General features: G+C 40.6%; 1 protein-coding gene across 6 annotated transcripts in view; it reads left to right on the top strand.

The window, feature by feature from the left end:
• The window catches only part of rnf123 (ring finger protein 123), a 121,936-nt gene that overhangs the window by 24,786 nt on the left and 78,060 nt on the right, over positions 1 to 19,090 (top strand). For all 6 annotated transcript variants that reach the window (XR_010812634.1, XM_066698273.1, XM_066698275.1 and 3 more), the window contains 11 exons: positions 3,191 to 3,291; positions 3,634 to 3,826; positions 4,327 to 4,472; positions 7,181 to 7,264; positions 7,536 to 7,643; positions 8,375 to 8,552; positions 8,834 to 8,908; positions 10,852 to 10,939; positions 11,553 to 11,640; positions 11,777 to 11,861; positions 17,656 to 17,795. Coding sequence is in view for 5 of the 6 variants with exons in the window: in XM_066698273.1 (XP_066554370.1) it covers positions 3,191 to 3,291; positions 3,634 to 3,826; positions 4,327 to 4,472; positions 7,181 to 7,264; positions 7,536 to 7,643; positions 8,375 to 8,552; positions 8,834 to 8,908; positions 10,852 to 10,939; positions 11,553 to 11,640; positions 11,777 to 11,861; positions 17,656 to 17,795 (1,286 nt within the window). In the remaining variant the exon portion in view is untranslated. The remainder of the gene's footprint in view (positions 1 to 3,190; positions 3,292 to 3,633; positions 3,827 to 4,326; positions 4,473 to 7,180; positions 7,265 to 7,535; positions 7,644 to 8,374; positions 8,553 to 8,833; positions 8,909 to 10,851; positions 10,940 to 11,552; positions 11,641 to 11,776; positions 11,862 to 17,655; positions 17,796 to 19,090) is intronic.

Below are 19,090 nucleotides of genomic sequence, written 5' to 3'. Positions count from 1 at the left end.
TTTCAAGCAGCTGTTTTTTCTTCCAATTCAGCAAATAAATGTACAGTTCTTGTTGCCAATTTGTAGAGAAGAACACAAGTTCACACTGGTAGAAACTTTCACTACCAAAATGATTGGATATTGGGCAACACTATCTAAATTCTTTGCCACCAGCGTAATTATTTTAGTCTTGTTTGGAATGCTACAATTGTGTCTCTTTATCACCCTGTTGTGTCATTGAAGAATGTCCTGCTTTGATATATGCAGACTCAATGTCTCTCTGTCACGTTGTTTGCTAAAATAACCATACTTTAGCTTCTGCATCACCTATGTGAGAATCATAGTATAAACTCTGCATAGGCATGAGGACAAGATATACAGCTATAATATAATGATAGAAATAACTGGTTTGAGTGGCTCCTGAGCTGCGGTGCTTTTTATATAACTTGGAACAGTATAATCGCAAAATTCATCTTGAATCTGTTCATTCTACTGGTTATATTATGTTGGCTATCAATTACACTGCAGTGCTGACACCACCACTCTGTTCCACTGGCGCGGCAGTCACAAGAAAAAGATTTGAACCTCAAGGTTATTGAAACAATCCTACATGGAGGTTGGGATACTCCACGGTCAGAACCGTCTCTCAACCTACATGCCAATTTAAAATGAGCAATATTATATTTATGACAATATTAGCACATCCGCATCATGTACTGCATGGTGCCCAAGGCCAAACCTACTGCTGCTGCTGTGTTTAGGCCTGCTCTGTTTTGTGCCGGCCGTGGTCACGCAGACCAGGCTGCTCATTTTAATAATAAGTTAATTGACAACATTTGCCATTCTTTGGTGCTCCTAATAACAAAGATCCGCAGACGGCGCCTGCCTGCTTGTCATTATGTGTGACAGCTGACATAGCTCTGTAAACTATGTGATATATGGGCTGTCTGATCCAGATGAATCGAGGAACGTCTGGGCGCCGACCCGACTGCGTAATGTAGTGCTGCTGCAACATCGCTGGTCCAGGCTGTGCTCTGAGGGGCTGTTCAAATGTGCACTCACTACACTCTTCGGTAAGGAGGAGAAACTCCCAGGCCATATTTACTTTTCAATGGCATCCTCTTTTTCTTGTACTCTCTGTGATTATTCTTCTTTAGGCTATATATTTTTGCTTTTATCATTCTTTCTCAGGCTTTGTTTTGTACTTCTATTAGTAGGCAATACTGATCTAAAGCTTTCTCTGCATTAAGTTGAACAATCTCTCCTATGCCCGCTTGAGGCCTAGAAGCTAAAGTTGAAGGTTGAAAACATTTTGCCATATTGGATATTGACTACACTGCACATTTATTAAACACATTTATTTAGGTATTTATAGCTTTTTTTTGTGCAAAGCATTGATTTACTACAGAAATTAGGAAGTGTGTTTTGCTTCAGCTTATTACAAACCATATTTCATAAAGCTAATTTGAAAGTCAAAATACAGCTCAATGCATCTTGGGCTTTTCATCCTCTTGGAATATTTTCTGTCAAGTTATAACCTTCCCAGAGGCATCCGCAATGATGCGCTGAAATAGTATTCAGTAATGCATATGCTAATCCAGGATTCTCTCTGTTTGCCGAAGATGGGCAGTAACGGACTTCTAATAAGTGTACATTTTTCACTATGACTAATAATTTATATTAAAGGCAAATCAGTAAAAAGATATAATTGATAATTTAACAATTTTTACAAGATTTCTCAGTCATTGCTTTGTTTTCATGTGGTCAACAGCAGATCAAAAGTACAGGTAGTGGCAGTGCCCAAACTGCTTGCTAATATAAAGAAATTCGATTTTTTTTATTTTATTTTATTTTAGTTTTTGAAGTGTCAGCAGCAGACCCTGACTGACAAGTGTCCCCTTTGTTCCCTTTGGTCACATATACCTGACCGTCGTTAAATGTAGCGGATTGATGGGCTAGACCTTTGATGTTTATAGAGTCAGGGATTTACAGCCACAGCGATCGCTTGAGTAAACACAATTTATAGCCACTTAGAGGTCACTTCTGAAGGTGTAATGAAGCCTCTATATCACCAGGCATCACAATAATGAAACAATATTTCTCTCTCTCTTATCAGTCAACGGGATTTGCCACTGGTCGGGCCATGGTCTCTCCCACACTCGCAACCACCGTGTTGTAAATTTGAAGCTTGTCTTGGAAGTTCTTCCTTTTTTTCCTTTCCTCTACAAAGTTGTTGTTTGAGCGACACAAGCTTTGGCTTGTGACCAAAATGTAAATTTCTCTGATCTCTTCCACACATTCAAAAATACCTTAAAAACTAAAATGAGGTATTGTGGTCCAGTGGTTAAGGATGCAGGCTTGTTAATCATACGTTCCCGATTCAGGCCCAGAATCTGCCACTGACTCATTGTGTGTTACCCTTATCCTTAACTCTCTCTGTGTAAAACCAAGTTGTAAAATCAAGGTCTTACAGGAAGCACAACAAGGTATGTATTGATGCATAGTTACCCCCTTAATCTTTCTGAATTGCTTCAGATAAAACTAACTGGTAGTCAGAGCTTCCTTCTTGTAATGTAGGGATTTCTTCATCTTGAAAAATTCTTTGCAGATGATCAGCTCCTCGGTGACCTCCAACATTCAATTGAACAATCTTGTGCAAACTAAAAAGGAACTAGCAGGTAGTACAGGGCTCACATTCTTCTTAATTGCTGTTATGGACTAGTTTCTTTGCATGAAGAAGGGATGAACATTAGATTGATGGAAAGTGGTTTGATTATACTATTCCGCAATGCTGTGCCACATATTTTAAAAGGAATCATTGATCAATATTGAATGCGAAAGAGCCTAATGGATATAAAATGTCTCAGTGTAGGATTTTAGGCAAGTGCAAAATGGATTTCTGACCTTTGACAGTATCGTTATACTGTCAGTATATCATATAATTGTTTTATGGTTTTTTTTCTTTTTCTTTTACATCAGAGTTTTTTAATGAGATGAGATAATTCTGTTCATCCCGCTGGTTCTGTTCTCAGTGTTCAATAATTGGCAGAGCGTCTTTAAGGAGTTTTGTTTTTTCTTTGTATAACTATGCCTCTCACCCCCTGTGATGGTACTCCTACAGCAAATGTAACTTTTTTTTCAGGGGGGGGTTGAAATCAAGGTGTAAAATGCCATCCCTTTCCATGCCTAATGCCATGTCTGTTGTTCTCAGATGACCTGGCCTCCAAAGCCAACATCATCATTGACCCAGCGGAGATCATGGCCACGTCGATGGACGACCTGGATGAGGATGAGGAGAGTGGAGCAGCACAGGTACACTCGTACTCTCTGACCCCTGTCATCTTCAGCAGCACCACTTTGCTATACTGTTTTGAACACCTGTTAGGAGTGAAAGTGTTTGCCCTAGAGACATTCACTGAACCCCACTGCTGCCACATTATACATTTACAGGTCTCCTCCTTTTTCTCCCTACTACAATTAAAACTTTTTTACAGTACACAATGACCAGCCTGATGTGGTTGAGGCCTTCTGTGGAACATGGGACTTTTTGAATGCAGACAAATTACCTGGCTTTTTGCTTTAGCATCACACAGACACAGTACAGACACAAGTGCAGGGAAAGGGGAGTGACGGGGCTGTGTGTGTGGTTGACAGAGGCCGTTTGGAGCTGCAGCGATGGGGGGCGCCCTGGCCCGGCCCAGCTGGCTGAGCTCCCCGACACTGGGTCGTGCCAACCGGTTCCTCAGCACCGCCGCTGTGAGCCTCATGACCCCCCGCCGACCACTGGCCCCCCCAGAGAAGGTCAAAGTGCGCACCCTGGCCGTGGAACAGAGGACAGAGGAGGACAGTGAGTCCCATTAAGACCAGTACTGAGGATTATGTTCCAGCTGTATAGATGATTTAAAACTCTGACTGCGGATGCCAGGAATATTTATGTCCTACTTCTCTATCTAGCCAATACAGAAGCTCCCTTGATTAGTTAGTTAATTAAAAACCTGTCATGTTATTGAGGTGTATATTACAGATGTGTCAGATGTGTTTGTTTAATTGCACACTGAAAGCAGTCAAGCCCTTGGATATCTACGTTAAACTAGGTCATTTATGAAGGACCAACCTCTTATTTAGAGTCATAATGATGTTAGACAATTAGTTTCATCCGTGGTTCTCTAGCCACTTATCACGCTTTCTCATGCCGAATGGTAGCAGCATTGACATTTTTCTGCAATGTATCCTGTGGAAATGTTGAAGTATAGCTATATTTCAGAAACACAGGCTTGCCTAATTATCATACTATCATCAATGATCCTCCATTAAGAAACTTTTTTACCCGTCCTTGTTTACCCCTAGTTGAGGGCAGCCATGGAAATGATGGGCTGTTGCTAGGGAGACCCTCGGAAGAGCCGGACCAGCCAATCGCAGAGAAGTCCCTCTTGGAGATCTTGGATGGCATCGTCATGATGTACAACCTGAGTGTGCACCAGCAGCTGGGCAAGGTGAGGGCCGGGGAACAACAATTCAATTCCCTTACCCCACCTAAGTTAAAAGCCCTCTGGTTGATGTTGCTTTACAGAAATTGGCTGAATCAGCAGGAAAACTCCTATAGCTGTGGTTCCACTAGCCAGTCTGCTCTCACACACCCTACTCGACAGCAGTCAGGAAACTGGTGGTTTTTAGTGTCGACTCTCTCCCATTTCTAGTACTTTGCTCTCGTACATGTAGCAATTGTGGTTCCACCAGGCTCATGTAACGGTAATGTGGAATGATGTATGTAGAGACAAAGAATAGAGTCCACTAAACCACTAAACCCTGTGAAAGGCTAATCCACTACCGCTTGTAGGCCACAAGACGACTATCATCTTCTCCACCTTTACCAGTCATTTTTAAATTGCAGCCTCAGGTGTGATCCCAGTCATATTAGCTGAAATCCAGAACAAGACTCCACTAAATCCCCAGTGAGACTCACATCTGTTTGGAGATGAGCGCAGTTTATTTTGCGTCCTCTGAAAATCCATCTCACCCTTAATAACTGGTTTAATAACACCGATCCAATGCGGGAGGAGAGGAAGCTGCCCAGGCCCCGTGCTGATAAATGGAACCACGTGTGCTGTGCAGAACCACTGGGGATGCTTGCTCATGAAATTAAGGCAGAGGTAAATGTAGATGGTGCAGATAACCATATATCAGCTTGAGCTTAATGGCCCGTAGTGTCGGGTGAATGCAAAAATGTTTCCTCGACTTTACATTGACAAAGCTTGCAGAGAGAGAGAGGGGGATTCAATGATTTGGCACATGATTCTTGTTCTTAATCTAAGATTGCAGTAGCCAGGATTTTTTTTCTATTTTTATCCAGGATCATTAATTCCCATTCACCCCTCTGCTACCAGTCTCCCCCATTCATTTTAATGTTCTGCTGAGGCCAGGACAGGGTTTTTTCTTATTATTTCCTAATTCATTTTTATTTGAGGAATTCAGCGTTTTGGGCCAGATGGCTTGTGCATCTTGAGGGTTATGTTGTACACTGATGAATCATGGAACATCTCTGAAATTATGTGTTGTATCAGAAAGGAGTATATTGTGTTACATGGACAGAAGATCTGAATTATTTAGTATGTAGCCATATTTGAAACAGATAGTGGGTGAATTCACTCTCCGTAAAACAGTGTTGCTAATTCCAAATGTCCTTTTATACTTTTTGCTAGATTTCAGTTGATTTTTCAAATAGATTTTAACATAAATCCAAAATTCTGCAACTACAATGCGAATGCTAGACCAATCCCTACACTCAGCTTGCATGCATCTGAATTTCACTATCTGTTATTTTCCTTTAATTAATCACAAGCTAGGGGAAGGGGAATCTCCATGTACTTTACTGATAGTTTTTTAGTATTTTTTCAGAAGTAAGTGCTTAACATTGTCAGCAATAAACTGAACTATTTGTTTAATTTAGTGAACATGGATGAAACCTTGCAAAATGTAATGTATGGTTATTGCTATGCTGTCTGCCCTATTTTAATAGCAAAGAGATGGCTTGCTAGTTTGTTTAATTTAACTTCCAAACTGAAAGTCAAATAGGTTATTAATTTGCCCCATGAAAGGCATGCATGAAATAATACCTCAGGGCAAATAAGAACTGCTAGTGAACAATCTTTGTGTTGTTTCCTGGCAATGGGCATTGCACTAAATATTAATTTAATGAATACCTTAAAAATTGCCATCACCACTGAACTGCACCCGTTTCGGATTCCTTCCAGTTAAGTCGCTTCATGTTTTGCCATTCATTACATTATGTTTAATTATGCTTTTGATCAGTGTATAGTTGTATGCTCTGCTAACACTATGCATTTTAAGCATGTCAACTGTAAATATAACTCCACTGCCACTTCTGTACTAATAGTAATAGCACAATAATAGTGCCCATCAATTCACTCCATCTGTGTCATTGCAACCCCCTGCCTTTTTGTGTGAATGCCAACTCTTAACACCCTGCATCCTAAATAGACAGAATCCAGTTATTACTTATATAATTTAATTGCCTCTCAGTGCTGTACAGTTTTGCTCCCTTAGAAAATTTGGGAGTGCCAAGGAAACCCACCCAATTCAAATCCAATTAGTTAAATCTTAGTTTGATGACACCAAAGATTAATTACTTTTTACCGACCCTCGTAGATCTTTTACAGACAATTTGTCACCGATATGTTTGATGCATAAGGAGTTATTATATTAACCCACAGGTGAAGCTGCAGTTCCCTGCTTGTCCTTGTTGGTTTCCTCTGGAGAGTGTTGACTCTCACAGGTGTCATTGTGTTGGAGTCCTTTTTGTATGAGCAGCTTGCTCCTGCAGCCTATAATATTGCAGACGTGTTTTCTACACTGGCGTGCCCTGTGTTTTTTGAGCACATGCAGCATGGTTTTCAAAAGAGGTAAAGGAAGAACTGGTTCACCAAGTAATTTATAAAGCCTGATGTGGGTCACCGAATGTATGCCTTTGAAGCGTTTATATGAAATGTCACATATACTTTTTTAAAACCTTTAATACATATAAATAAAGTGATTTCATTTATGTCCTGCTGTAAAAATCACATAGTGTCAATCCCAATCAATCAATCAATCCCAACCATTTTATTGAGGGAATCGGTATTCTCAATAGAGCCAGGCAGTTTGTTGTATGCACACACCGTTCTTTTGACTTGTCTGTTGGCAGATGGTGGTGGTGTCCGATGATGTCCATGAGTACGCCCTGGCCCTGAAGGACACAGACGAGAAGATTGCACGCTGCCCAGCCAGAGTAAGTTCTGTATGTGTGTGTGTGTGCATGGCATGCAACTGTCTGATTGTCTGATGCTAGGCGTGTGTTGCTTTGACTACAGAATTGTGTGTGTGTGTGTGTGTGTTGTGCTGTGAGTGAGTCTTGCACTGGAATTGGGCGCTTGCGTGTGTGGAGGGTGCTTGTAGGGGTGTCGGATAGTGTGTGTCCCTACATGTGATGGTGAAAGAGTCGGCAGGGACACTGTACTCACACTCGCACTGTTTCCCCCCCCCCCCCCCCCCCCCTCCAGAGACAGGACATCTTGGAGGAGCTACAGAAGAGCCAGAAGGTTTTCGCTGAGAAGCTCAACCACCTGAGCCGCCGCCTGGCCTGGATCAATGCCACCATTTACTCCAAGGTACTGCCCCCCCCGCCTCCTCCCCAGGGACACCGCAGCACTATCCTCTACAGCACACACTGTCCACAAGTACCAGGGCTTGTGCTTTCCACTGGGATTTCTTGCAGTAAACACGCAAGCTTTTGAGAAACAAAAGGGGGATTTTTGCTATTCCAGCAATTGCCTAAATGTACTGCTAATTACAGATAGATTGTTCCCACTTTCAGATTTTTGTTGCATTTCTGTGAAATCTCTGTAATACTGGAATTCACTCTTGAATGTGAGGCCTCCACAAGGAGGACATCATATGTATGTCATGCAGCATTTGAGGTGTACAGTGAACCAGATCTCCCATTGCTCAGCTGGTTGAGACGCATCAGGTTTTACAAGGCTCTATGTTTCGCTAATTAAAAGATTAAGAGTCCTGTAAAAACTGTCAAGATGAGGAAGAGATGTAATATGCATTGTATTAGGTGGTATTATTGGTGTCTGCCAAGTGAGTTAACAAGCATAAAATAGCCATCGCCTGCCATCAGCTTATATAATCCATTTTAGTGGTAGAGGGTTAAAAGGGTTTATGGTTTTCATTCAACCTCAGATCTTAGTTACATAATTAAAGTCATTTTTGGGAAAAGGAGTCAAATCAGGTCTTAGGCACTAGTATATACTGTTATATACTGAATCCTGCAGCTGTGAAAACCTGAAATGGATTACTGTGTGCTTTGTGCTCATGTGTGTTTTGCCCTGATCAGGAGAAGATGCTCGATGTGTACTGGCTGTTGCGTGTGTGTATTCGCACCATCGAGCATGCCGACCGTACCGGCTCTCTGTTCGCCTTCACCCCCGAGTTCTACCTCAACGTGGCCATGAACAGCTACAGCGCGCTCAAAAACTACTTCAGCCCTTCTAACAGCATGGAGGAGCTGCCAGGTACTGCCCCGCCATGCCAGCCCTGTAGGGTAGACCAGACTAGCAGAGATGACTGTAATTAGAAATGATGAGTATAATAATAATACTTAAAAATTTAAATAATTCCTCTGACAATCATGGTTTAATTTTTTCCACTCATAAACCTACAAGTTTATTTTACGTTATTCCATTATGTATTCCATTATACTTTTTATACTGCTCCACTTGAATTTGTGGCACTTGCAGTTTCTGTCCAGAAGATCTCCCCAGCATTGATGCTGTCAACCCATTTATCCCTGTAGGCTATGAAGACACACTCACCCAGCTCGCTGCCATCTTGGCCAAGCATTTTGCAGATCCCCGTATTGTAGGAACAGGTGAGTACAGCCGTAGTATGTCAGTGTGGACCCAGGTCACTATGGGCCGATGGAAGGACCCTACCTACCATCCATACAGATGGAGGATGTGGTTTCTCTGGAGGATGTGGTTTTGAGTATGGAATGGAGTCCCACTTGGTGACATTACAATTATACAGATATTAATATTCTAACAACACACTGAATACATTAGGAAACTGCACATGTAAATTATTCCCCGATGCATACCTTGCTGCCTTTTCCTCAGTTTGATTAATTCTGTATTTCTGGTTTTCCATTTAATTTTTCATTCAAGTATTATTAGAAGTTCCCTAACCTCTGTCTGCCAATTATTCTCCACTCTCCCATTTCTCAGTTTGGAGTTGATAATTTCAACCACTTGTGTGAATATATTATCATTATTATTATAATTTTTTGTTATATATTTGTCTGACAATATTGCCCTAAGCAGAGCATGTTTAAAATAAGAGCAATTCAAAGTGACATTATGAAAAGATTGCATATTTGATTTCTGTTTCAATTATTCACTCATTACTTTTTATGCAGTATATAATCTACGATTGCATTCCCACAATTAAATTAGATTTTTGTATTTTTTTTTAATAAAAGTATTTAATATGATCTTCAAGAAATCCTACTTACACTACTTAACAACATAAAACCAGAGCTGCCCTGAGAAATTCTGACATTGATCGCACCATGAATAGAATGAATCGAATCACACTGAATATATAAGAAAAGCCCAAATGTGGGGGAAAATACAGACAAAAATATAATTGCAAGTCATGTTTGTGATGCATTCTTCATAAACTGTTTTCATAATTCACTGTTGCAGATTAGTTCATATTTATGGAACTCTTTTGTTCTCTTAACCGGCTCTTGATTGTACTATATTTCATTAAATCAATAGAAAATGTTTCTATGGTACATAACTACGAATGTCAGAGGTAATACCTTAAACTGAAAAGAATTGCTGACCCAGAATCTTGATGGCTGTTGTAGTTTTTGAGCCGTGTGTTGTTTTTTTCCTTTTGAATTATATGCCTGTTTGTTGTCCTCTGTGAATTTGCCAGACTGTTCCAGGGAATCATTCTCTCTGGTCTTTGGCCACTGATCAGACAGTAGGATTGGGCTGTGCAGGAGTTGTTGCCATGAAACCTGAAAGTCTCTGTGATTACAGAGGGCCTCTGATTACACATAGGAATATAAAGCATATGAGCTTTCCTCTTTGTGTCCATATTTCTGTATTGATTTTTTTTTTGGCATTTATTGACATTCAGTCCTTATCCTTCCTTTTCCCAACTGAATAGAACAAAAGGTATTTATTTATTTGTAATCACCATCGAACTAAAGAGTGCTAAAGGAATGGAACAAGACTGTTCTCTCCAGCATCCCTGCATTTTTGTAATTTCCTGGTCAATCGCATAGAGAGAGACAAACCTTAATCTTTCAGAGCTGTCTATTAAGCACTGTAGAAGCCCAGCGAGGTTATTCAGATTCACATGGTTTCATCTTTAATCAGATCCACAGAGCAGAGACTGTGGTGAGTTTAGGCATCATCCTGTGGAAGGTTTGAGCTTGGCTGTCGTTCCTGAGCTGGACATTAATTCAGACACCTCATTGATAGTGAGGGCCACTGCAGGGATGGTGTTTGTTCAACAGATGGCAGTTATTCTTTAGCTGTACATGGAACCAGGTTAAAAGCCAATGCAGCAACAGATAAGACTAAAGTGGATATGGAAAAGTATGCACTGTTTAGTTTTGTTTCTCCTTGTCTAAAATTGAACTAAACTAGCTTTGCAGAATAGGATTGCTCTTTAAGCACTTGATTATTTTTTTTTTTGTGGATGACTACATATAAAACAGGTGAACTGCCTAAATATGTTAAACGTCTGCCAAATATAGCCCTTGCTGTAGTGAAGAACTGCCCTTGTGGTTTTCAGACATCAAGGACTCGCTGATGCAGGCACTGGCCAGCTACGTGTGCTACCCCCAGTCCCTGAGAGCGGTGGAGAGGGTCTCGGAGGAACAGTGAGTAACTGCCCCCCCCCGCTTCAGCCTGGTTCGCTCTGGGCCGTTTCTCCATATGATGAGATGGGGCACATCCCGTCACCTGTGAAGGGTAGCACTAACATCTGCTCTTTTGTCTAATGGGACCAGCCATTGTGAAATGCTGACATTATATGACACATCAAGTATTCTTTGATTTCTTTCAGAGCTCTTAAAGCTGGGTCTGTTTTTTTTGTGTTTGTTTTTTTATGGTATGTAACTGACTCTTTAACTCTTAACATCCCAGCCTGTCAGATAAAAAAGCTAGGTTAAATTGATATCCTATGTTTTTGTCAAGCCTTTGTTAAATGTTTGTTACTTGATTTATGAATTAAGACTTGAACAAACTGAGCATCATAAGTTTCAGAATAACAGAGAATGGGCAAAATGTACTTCAAAGGATACCCCATCCAAAGACTGGCATCTTTTCTGTCAGAGTGATTGACAGGAGGCAGACTTGCAACAGATCATCCATTTCCCTTAGGGAAGCCACTCCTATATTTACCAGTGAGTCAGTAGTATTTCCTAGCACCATGCACAGTGATGTTTAACAGGATGTTTTCAGCGTTTTACACAGTGTACTTTGTGACCACAGGCGAGTGGCCATGATGAAGAACCTGCTGGCCCCTTACGAGCAGAGGCCTTGGGCCCAGACCAACTGGATCCTGGTGCGGCTCTGGAGGGTGAGGCCTATACTTCACCATCGCTGTCTGACCAGCACATTGTCCCTCAGTCTCTCTGTCTGACCAGTACAGTGCTAGTGCACTTACTGACCCAACAGGCCTGATTGGACATTGTTGTTTCTCTTGTTGTTTCCAGGGCTGTGGGTTCGGGTACAGGTACACACGGCTGCCCCACCTGCTCAAAACCAAGCCCGAGGATGCCAGCCTGCCCAGCCTGCAGAGTGAGTTGCGCCCGCAGTCTGGGTCCCTGTCAGTTTCTTATCAGTAACCGTCTACTTTCTATCCTGCTCTAAATCTCCATCCCTGTGTGTCTGTCTGTCTGTAAGGCTCCACCTGCCTGTCTCTGCATGTGTTTCTTTATTTAGCTTTTATGAGTCTCTGTTGGCTTGGCAGTCTTGCTGTCTCCATCAGATAAACCGTGAGACGTCCGGTCTGTCCCTCTTCTCTATCAATGTGTATTTGAATAACACGGTGTTCTGTTTTTAAATTTCAATTGTTAACTAACCTAATATATATATGATCTTCTTAACACCACAGGAGAGCATGTTTATTGTCTGGTGCAGTGTACACAAGGATATTTGAATTTGTGACATTGTGAGAGGTGACAATATAGGTTGTAAATTCTTAAAAATAAATCTCTGCCCATTTGGTCCTGATGCCCTTCTCCCTCCCAGTGGTGTCTGGGACATCTTGATCTCAAAGTTCTCCAACTCTCCTGACATGGCTACAGCCCAGGCTGTATATGGTGGCAAGATGAGCTGACTGTTTAGAGGACTAAGTCCAGACATGTCCCTCTGACCAGGGCAGCCCACTTGCTTTTAAAGGTTAACTACAGCCACAGTGATTAAATATGTTCCTAACAGGCCCGGCAGCGCGGAATTCATCATTTTTAAGAGGTATGCAGTAAGTTCTAGAACAACTACAAAGAAACTGCCTCTGATTTAGAAACATACTGATAAATCGCCTGGCGTAATGCTGTGAGATGAAGTTCATTAATTAAATGTGCAAACGGTGAGAACAGGGGAAGAATTTCAGTGTGGGGGGAACAATTACTTTACATTTTTATTGGATGGATGCATCAGCTCATTATTTTAAACATTGGCATATTTTGAAGTAAGTCACTTTCTCTTCAGTAGTTATTTTAATCCATCGGTTGTGTTTTGTTGGACACAAATCTTAACGACTTTCATTCCGAAGAACAATGAACGTGATGCATTTTAAGGGGTGAATTGGTAGTCCTTTGTGGGCAGCTCAGATACAGGGGGTGAGAATTGTTTAGTCACTTGTCTTCACTGCACTTACTTAGTGTTTTAATGAAATCTTCCCAGTTTCACACTGTGTTCTAAAACATTTAAAATTCCATTAATCTTATTTTTTTCTCAGGCCACAAATTTATTTATATATACCTACAAAGTACAAACACTACATTTTTTCAGTATCTCTTTTCTGGTTCCTTATCTGACCACCCCTGAATTGTTTCCCTTACACTTGAAGTAAAAACAACACATCTCTGAATTCCTCTGTTGCAGATCTATAGCAGGAATAGTAATAAAATTACTTAATAGCAAGTCGGACATGAGTACAAAAGGTATGATGCACAAAACAATGCAGTTTATCCACTCGCACGTCAGCATGACATATGTGCTGTAAACGCATCCAAATGTTTTAAATACATGCAGACCGTGATAACAAACTAAACGAGGAGACATAATTCTGAGGTACCTAAAGCTAAACATGGAAGCAATAATATCAGGTTTTTTTTTTTTTTGGACAATTGGGAAAATAATTTGTAGGGCAAATATCGACTGTGGTCGTAATAGAGGTTCTCAATAGTGTACTGAGTTAGGTATATAAAGACAGTTTTATTAGTTATATTTTTTCAAGTACAATAACACAAATGCTGAAATGGGAACACAGCAGAGACAGATGTGGAATCCAAGGCTGAGTGTCTGGCTTCTGTTAATGTGCCATAGATTTGATTATGGAGAGTTGTTAGCTTCTTGAGTCTGTTTCTTTCCTGCGCGCATTCTAGCCTGATGAGAACACGGCCTTAATGAGTGAAAACAGACAGAAGGTGCTTTATCATGGATTGCCTCTCAGCCCTTCAAAGCAGCAGATTCATAAACCATCCTCAGGACTACTTTCACCAAGAGTGTGGTCTGCCATGCCTGGTTTTTCTCAACGGCCCAGAAGTCTGTTCAGCTGTGTCTACTTTCGTTCCCTCATAGGGGTCTTTTTATTATTATTATTATTATTATTATTATTATTATTATTATTATTATTATTTAGTTTTATTATATTATTTTGAAATTATGATTTCCAGACTAGGGTTTATCATCACATTTCCTTAAAGGAGACTCTCCAGTTTTACCCATATCTATTAGTTGCTGTAGGAATCTGTGCATATTATTCCATACTTCAGTTAAATATGAACTTTCCAGAACTGAAATTATTTAGCAGTTTTCAACTGAGACGGAACCATTGAATTTACCTTCAGAAGTCAGGGCAGTGTAAAAGATCAATCTCATAAGCTGTGTAATCTAAAGTGCTGTTGAGGTATACCTTGGAAAGAGCCCAGAATAGTAGATACTATGGTATTATGGTAAAACACGAGATTTAGACTTAACCTTGACACAAATCCATGAAACGGCAACAAGCAAATTACATATGTATGTTTCTATTAATGAGCACCAGAGCAGTCTGGACAGTGCTTGGGTACATACAGGGCAGGATGAGGGAATCCCACTATAGCTGTCCCCTTGGTTTATTTAACATTATCATTCTACTTTATTGTGTTGTTTTTTTTTTCTTTCTCTTCTTTTCCTTTTGCATGTTTTCCAGGAGATTTGTCTATTGCTAGTTTCCAGAGTAAGTTGTTTTTCATTCAGTTTTTCTTTTCTTTTTTCTTTTGTTCTTAATCCTATCCCTGTAGTCTCCCCAGTAACACTATCTCTAGTGTATCTCTCTTTCTTCCCAACTTTCTCTCTCCCTCCCTCTTTTATACACAGACACCTCCAGTGTATTTCATGCTTCATGTAGATCTTGATTTTAAAATTACAGAAGTCTTTCATGTAACCTAGTACAGCACACTGATCAAGATACATACACGTGTTCAATCCTCCTGAGCTCACAGTCTCTGAGTGTCACAGATCCAATGACTGAGTTTGGCTTCCGATAAAGCTCTGCAGCACGCCAATCACTTCATCACTATCTGCTCAGTCAAGGACGAGATTACCTGAAATTCATTAATTGACACTCTTAGTGCCTACATAATGGAATTAATTAATTTGTATTAAATACACACACACTCAGGAACACAGGTAATGGTGCACATTTTTCTAACTTTCCAATCAAAGCCATTAGATGAGGGCCTATTGTCTGCAGATTCTGCAAACCTTGTGTTGATAACCAGCATATAATTTAATATCCCCATGTTCATTACATACCAGTGGTGCCGTGTGTGTGCTAACAGGAGCATGGGAACAGTTTAATGTATAATGGATAGAGCCTTTTATCTCTGAAACCTCCATGTATTTTATATTACATGAACTCTACCTCAGGCATTACAAACATTGAAATGGAAAGAGGACAAAATGTACTGTAACAGTGAAAGAAACACAATGAAGCAAGCTAGTGTATTACAACTGGAAACAAACAAATGGATATACACAGGTATAGATGTTCAGTGTAGTACATATGGTGTAGCATGTTACATATCATGCATTAATATACAGCACTGATGGGTTTGGCTGATATTCAGAATGATTCCTTGCAGCAATTTGATTATAAAATAATGTAACATCTTGCCTTTATTTTGTGAAAACATCAATTTTCATTCCATTTGCTACTTTAAATACTATTACTGCTTTGCTTCCTGTTTACACATCCATACCGTTTTTAATCTTGAACTCCTCCTAGTATCCCCAGTGTAAAGGAGATACCATACAGGAAAACGTGACATTTACAGCACAAAAGGCATATGCTCTCCTGTTGGGGGTGAGGTTGTACAGGGTCGGATGCGGAGTTGCTTTAAAATGTCCGTCTCTCCCGTGGGTGTCTCTCTCTGTGCTCAGAAAGTAACAGCCGTTAAGAACAAGGCATAGAGTGTGATTGACAGCCCAAGGATAATGTGACTTGTTCAATTACGACAACTTGACATTGCACCATTGAATTATGACTTTCATTTTAATTACATTTCTTTTTTTTGAGGCGGAGGGGGTTATTGAAATTTGGTGAGGGATGTAACGACAGACCTCCCTTGGGAATTATAAAGATGAATGAGGCACAATTCATCTGACAAACTGCAGACACCACAATTGTACTTCTCCTGTGTTTCACTTCTCCAGAAAAGTGAAAGGGTTGCAATGTGATAGAGGCATGTTGCATATCCTCCTTGATTATATTTTAATTTGTACGGAATTGCCCCACAAAATAAAGTAGTGCGCACTTTGTTTATATATGCTAAATTCACCATAGTGTTTTTTCACCATGCTTTTACACTGCTTTATTAGACTGGGCCATGGGATTAGCATGCTATACAATGATTAATATCTGTATGGTAGACCATGTCTTATTCATGTTAGTGTCTAGTAAAGCACAGTGCATGCTTGTTTATACTGTAGGAAACTACTGGAAACCTATGGAATAACCATGGTTAAAACATGCTAAGAGTGCAAAAATCCTACAAATAGTTTACCAGGTTAAACATGCATAAGGGCAGTAAGCATTCGTATATCCAAATATGTAGAAATACTTGTAGTTAGGGTTTATCTAACTTCATATCATTAAAACTATGCCGGGGTTTAATGTATTTTATTGTTCATTGATATATTTCATCCGGCAACTTGCAAGGATTAATATTCTAAAAGAGAATGCAAGAGCATAATTACAAAAGTATGCAGTTCAATCACAGCATAATCACAGTGCAGTAATGAATGCAATAGCTTACATAGTGTAGTGCAGAACATAGGGTACACTGCTGATGGATTGAAAACAATGAAGTGTCAAAATACAATACATTGTGTCCTGCGCCATGCTTTAATATCTGAAGCAGCGGCCTTTCTGCTGATGGTGGAGGCTGAATATTGTGGGAAGCAGATTAACGCAGCTGGAGCTGTAGGATACACAATGGCAGAAAATGTTAAAACGCAAGGAAACGAGACCATTCACCATGGCTTTCTGTATCCTCTTCTCAAGTCCCCTAACCATCGCGTTGGTTTTTCTCAAAAGCTAAACGCAAGAAATAAATCCCCTCTCCTTTTGTAGCCTGATTGCAGTTGCCAACTGATTGTGTCCCAGGAGGGGTTTTGTAGCACAGAACATCATCAGCACCTAATTAAGCGGAAGGTTATTCCTCTTTAAAAGAACAAACTGTCCTGCTAGCTAATTGTTTTTATATTGAGTCTTAAGAGCCCCCGCCCCCCCATTCCTGTGGCTTGTAGTCTAAGTGTGTTATAATGCAGTCCTGATTCCCTCACGGGAGATTTACAGCAAAGAGAAAAACCCGCCTTTCTGAATAACGGTGGGAGATAGCGGTAATAACGGTAGCCAAGAGAGATCTCGGCCTGCGATTAGGCTGGTGCAGGGAGGATTATTGAGCAGGATGATGATGAAGCCAAGGTTATAGTGTCATCCCATCAGCACAGACTGAACATACACAGAGGCATAGTTCAAGGGCAGGTGACTTGGCTTCTCTTCCACTGAAGGCCTGTGTTCTTCCTAGTTCCTCAATAATTAACTGATCTTCAGCAGCAAGATTAGTTAAGTAACAAAGTGCCAGTTTCCTCACTAAAGTATTGGTGGGATTATTAGTCCTGACAACAGATGGACGGCAGTTTAAAAGTTCTCCTTTGCCTTATATTCTACATACCAGCCTTTGTCCTGATCCCATCTTAACCCCTTCCCCCTGCTCTTTCTGTGCATCTGTGAACAATACCTAGAGCTGGGTGTCCGTTTGATAGCTGTCTCAGTGTCCTGTACTGCTGATTTAACCCTCTGCGCTCTGATTGGTTGCAGAGCCTTGCCCCTCCCTGCTGCTCCAGAAGCACATGGCAGAGCTGCTAAGGCAAGACAAGGAGATGGCCGCCAGCTTCCTCAACAGCGTCCTCAACCAGCTCAACTGGGCCTTCTCCGAGTTCATTGGCATGATCCAGGAGGTAGGACTGTAGGACTGTAGGTGTGATGGAAGAATGTGTGTAATGGTTGGTCCAAAGGAACTAGAAAAAATGACTTCATGCACATTTGAAAGCAGCCAGACACTCCATGCCCATGTCCTTGCTAATATTGATGCATCATTCACACCCCGCCAAGGACAGAAAGATAAGCTTCCACGTCAGGGAAAGGCCAATTGTCTTGATCTTGACAATACAAGCACTCATTGTGCAATGTAACACACATTCATAAAAAACAATAAAGTCATATGTATGTCAGTCCCAGAGTCCTGTGCAAAGTAGAACACAGAATGATCATGCTACACTCTAGTTAAACATATGCAAATTTAACAAAGCTGTGTTTTCAGACTTAACATATTCAGCTGCAAGAAACAAGGAGCTCAGCAGTTAAAGCCTCTGGTCAACTGAAGACAATAGTTTGGAAAAAGCAACATAGTTGCTGTAGTGATCTAAGATTATTTGAAACACAATAAGCAGCCTCCGGAGGTAAGAAGGTCCTGACCTGTGAGGTATTGTAGAAATCATCTAATAAAGGGTTTGCTTTTTCTGTTCTGAACCTCCTTATCATTTGATCTTTCCTGGTTGAAAAATTACATTTGAGCTACAGTTACAGTCCATGTTAAAGGCTCAAAGGATTCCTTCGAGTAAGGGTTATATGAAGATAATGTTGATTTAAGCCTTATTATAAGTTGCATAGTTAATGTTACAATCCCAGTGCAGATTATCATATGCTCTGCCTCAGATTTGTCAAAGTACATGTTATAGATGCCAATTCACTTGGATCTTTCAAAAATCACTTAATGAGGCTCTTGGATCAATTAGCCACCACCAGCCGGCCTGACAGGCAGAATGACCTCAACTCATTTGTTACCCTTTATTAAGTTCTCATGTTCCTTCCTCTCTGGTACATTTTGATCCAGCAATAAAAAATACAAAAACAAAGTTAAGAAAATTACCTTGGCGCATTCCCTTCATGCTGTGTCTTCATTACCAGTGAGCTGCGATCAGTCTTTCTGGACAGTGCAGGCTGCCTGACACTTTCACAGTAATAAGAAGAGATTAAAGCAGCAGGGACTCGGAAAGGCATAAGCAATTCAGTCTTATAGCATTTACTGGAAGAACCAGTAGAAACGGCCTCCGTGATGCACCTGCCTGACCTAAAGTTCATGCAGATCTAATTCTGTGCTTCAGTTCACAGTACTGACTACTTGTTTAGGTGTGAGATGGATATTTCTGATATGGATACTGTGGTGTGCAGTCTTACTATATCCATTCTAGGA

Source organism: Amia ocellicauda, chromosome 3, assembly GCF_036373705.1.
Source record: "Amia ocellicauda isolate fAmiCal2 chromosome 3, fAmiCal2.hap1, whole genome shotgun sequence".
Taxonomy (NCBI): domain Eukaryota; kingdom Metazoa; phylum Chordata; class Actinopteri; order Amiiformes; family Amiidae; genus Amia; species Amia ocellicauda.
This window is presented reverse-complemented; position numbering and strand designations above follow the sequence as displayed.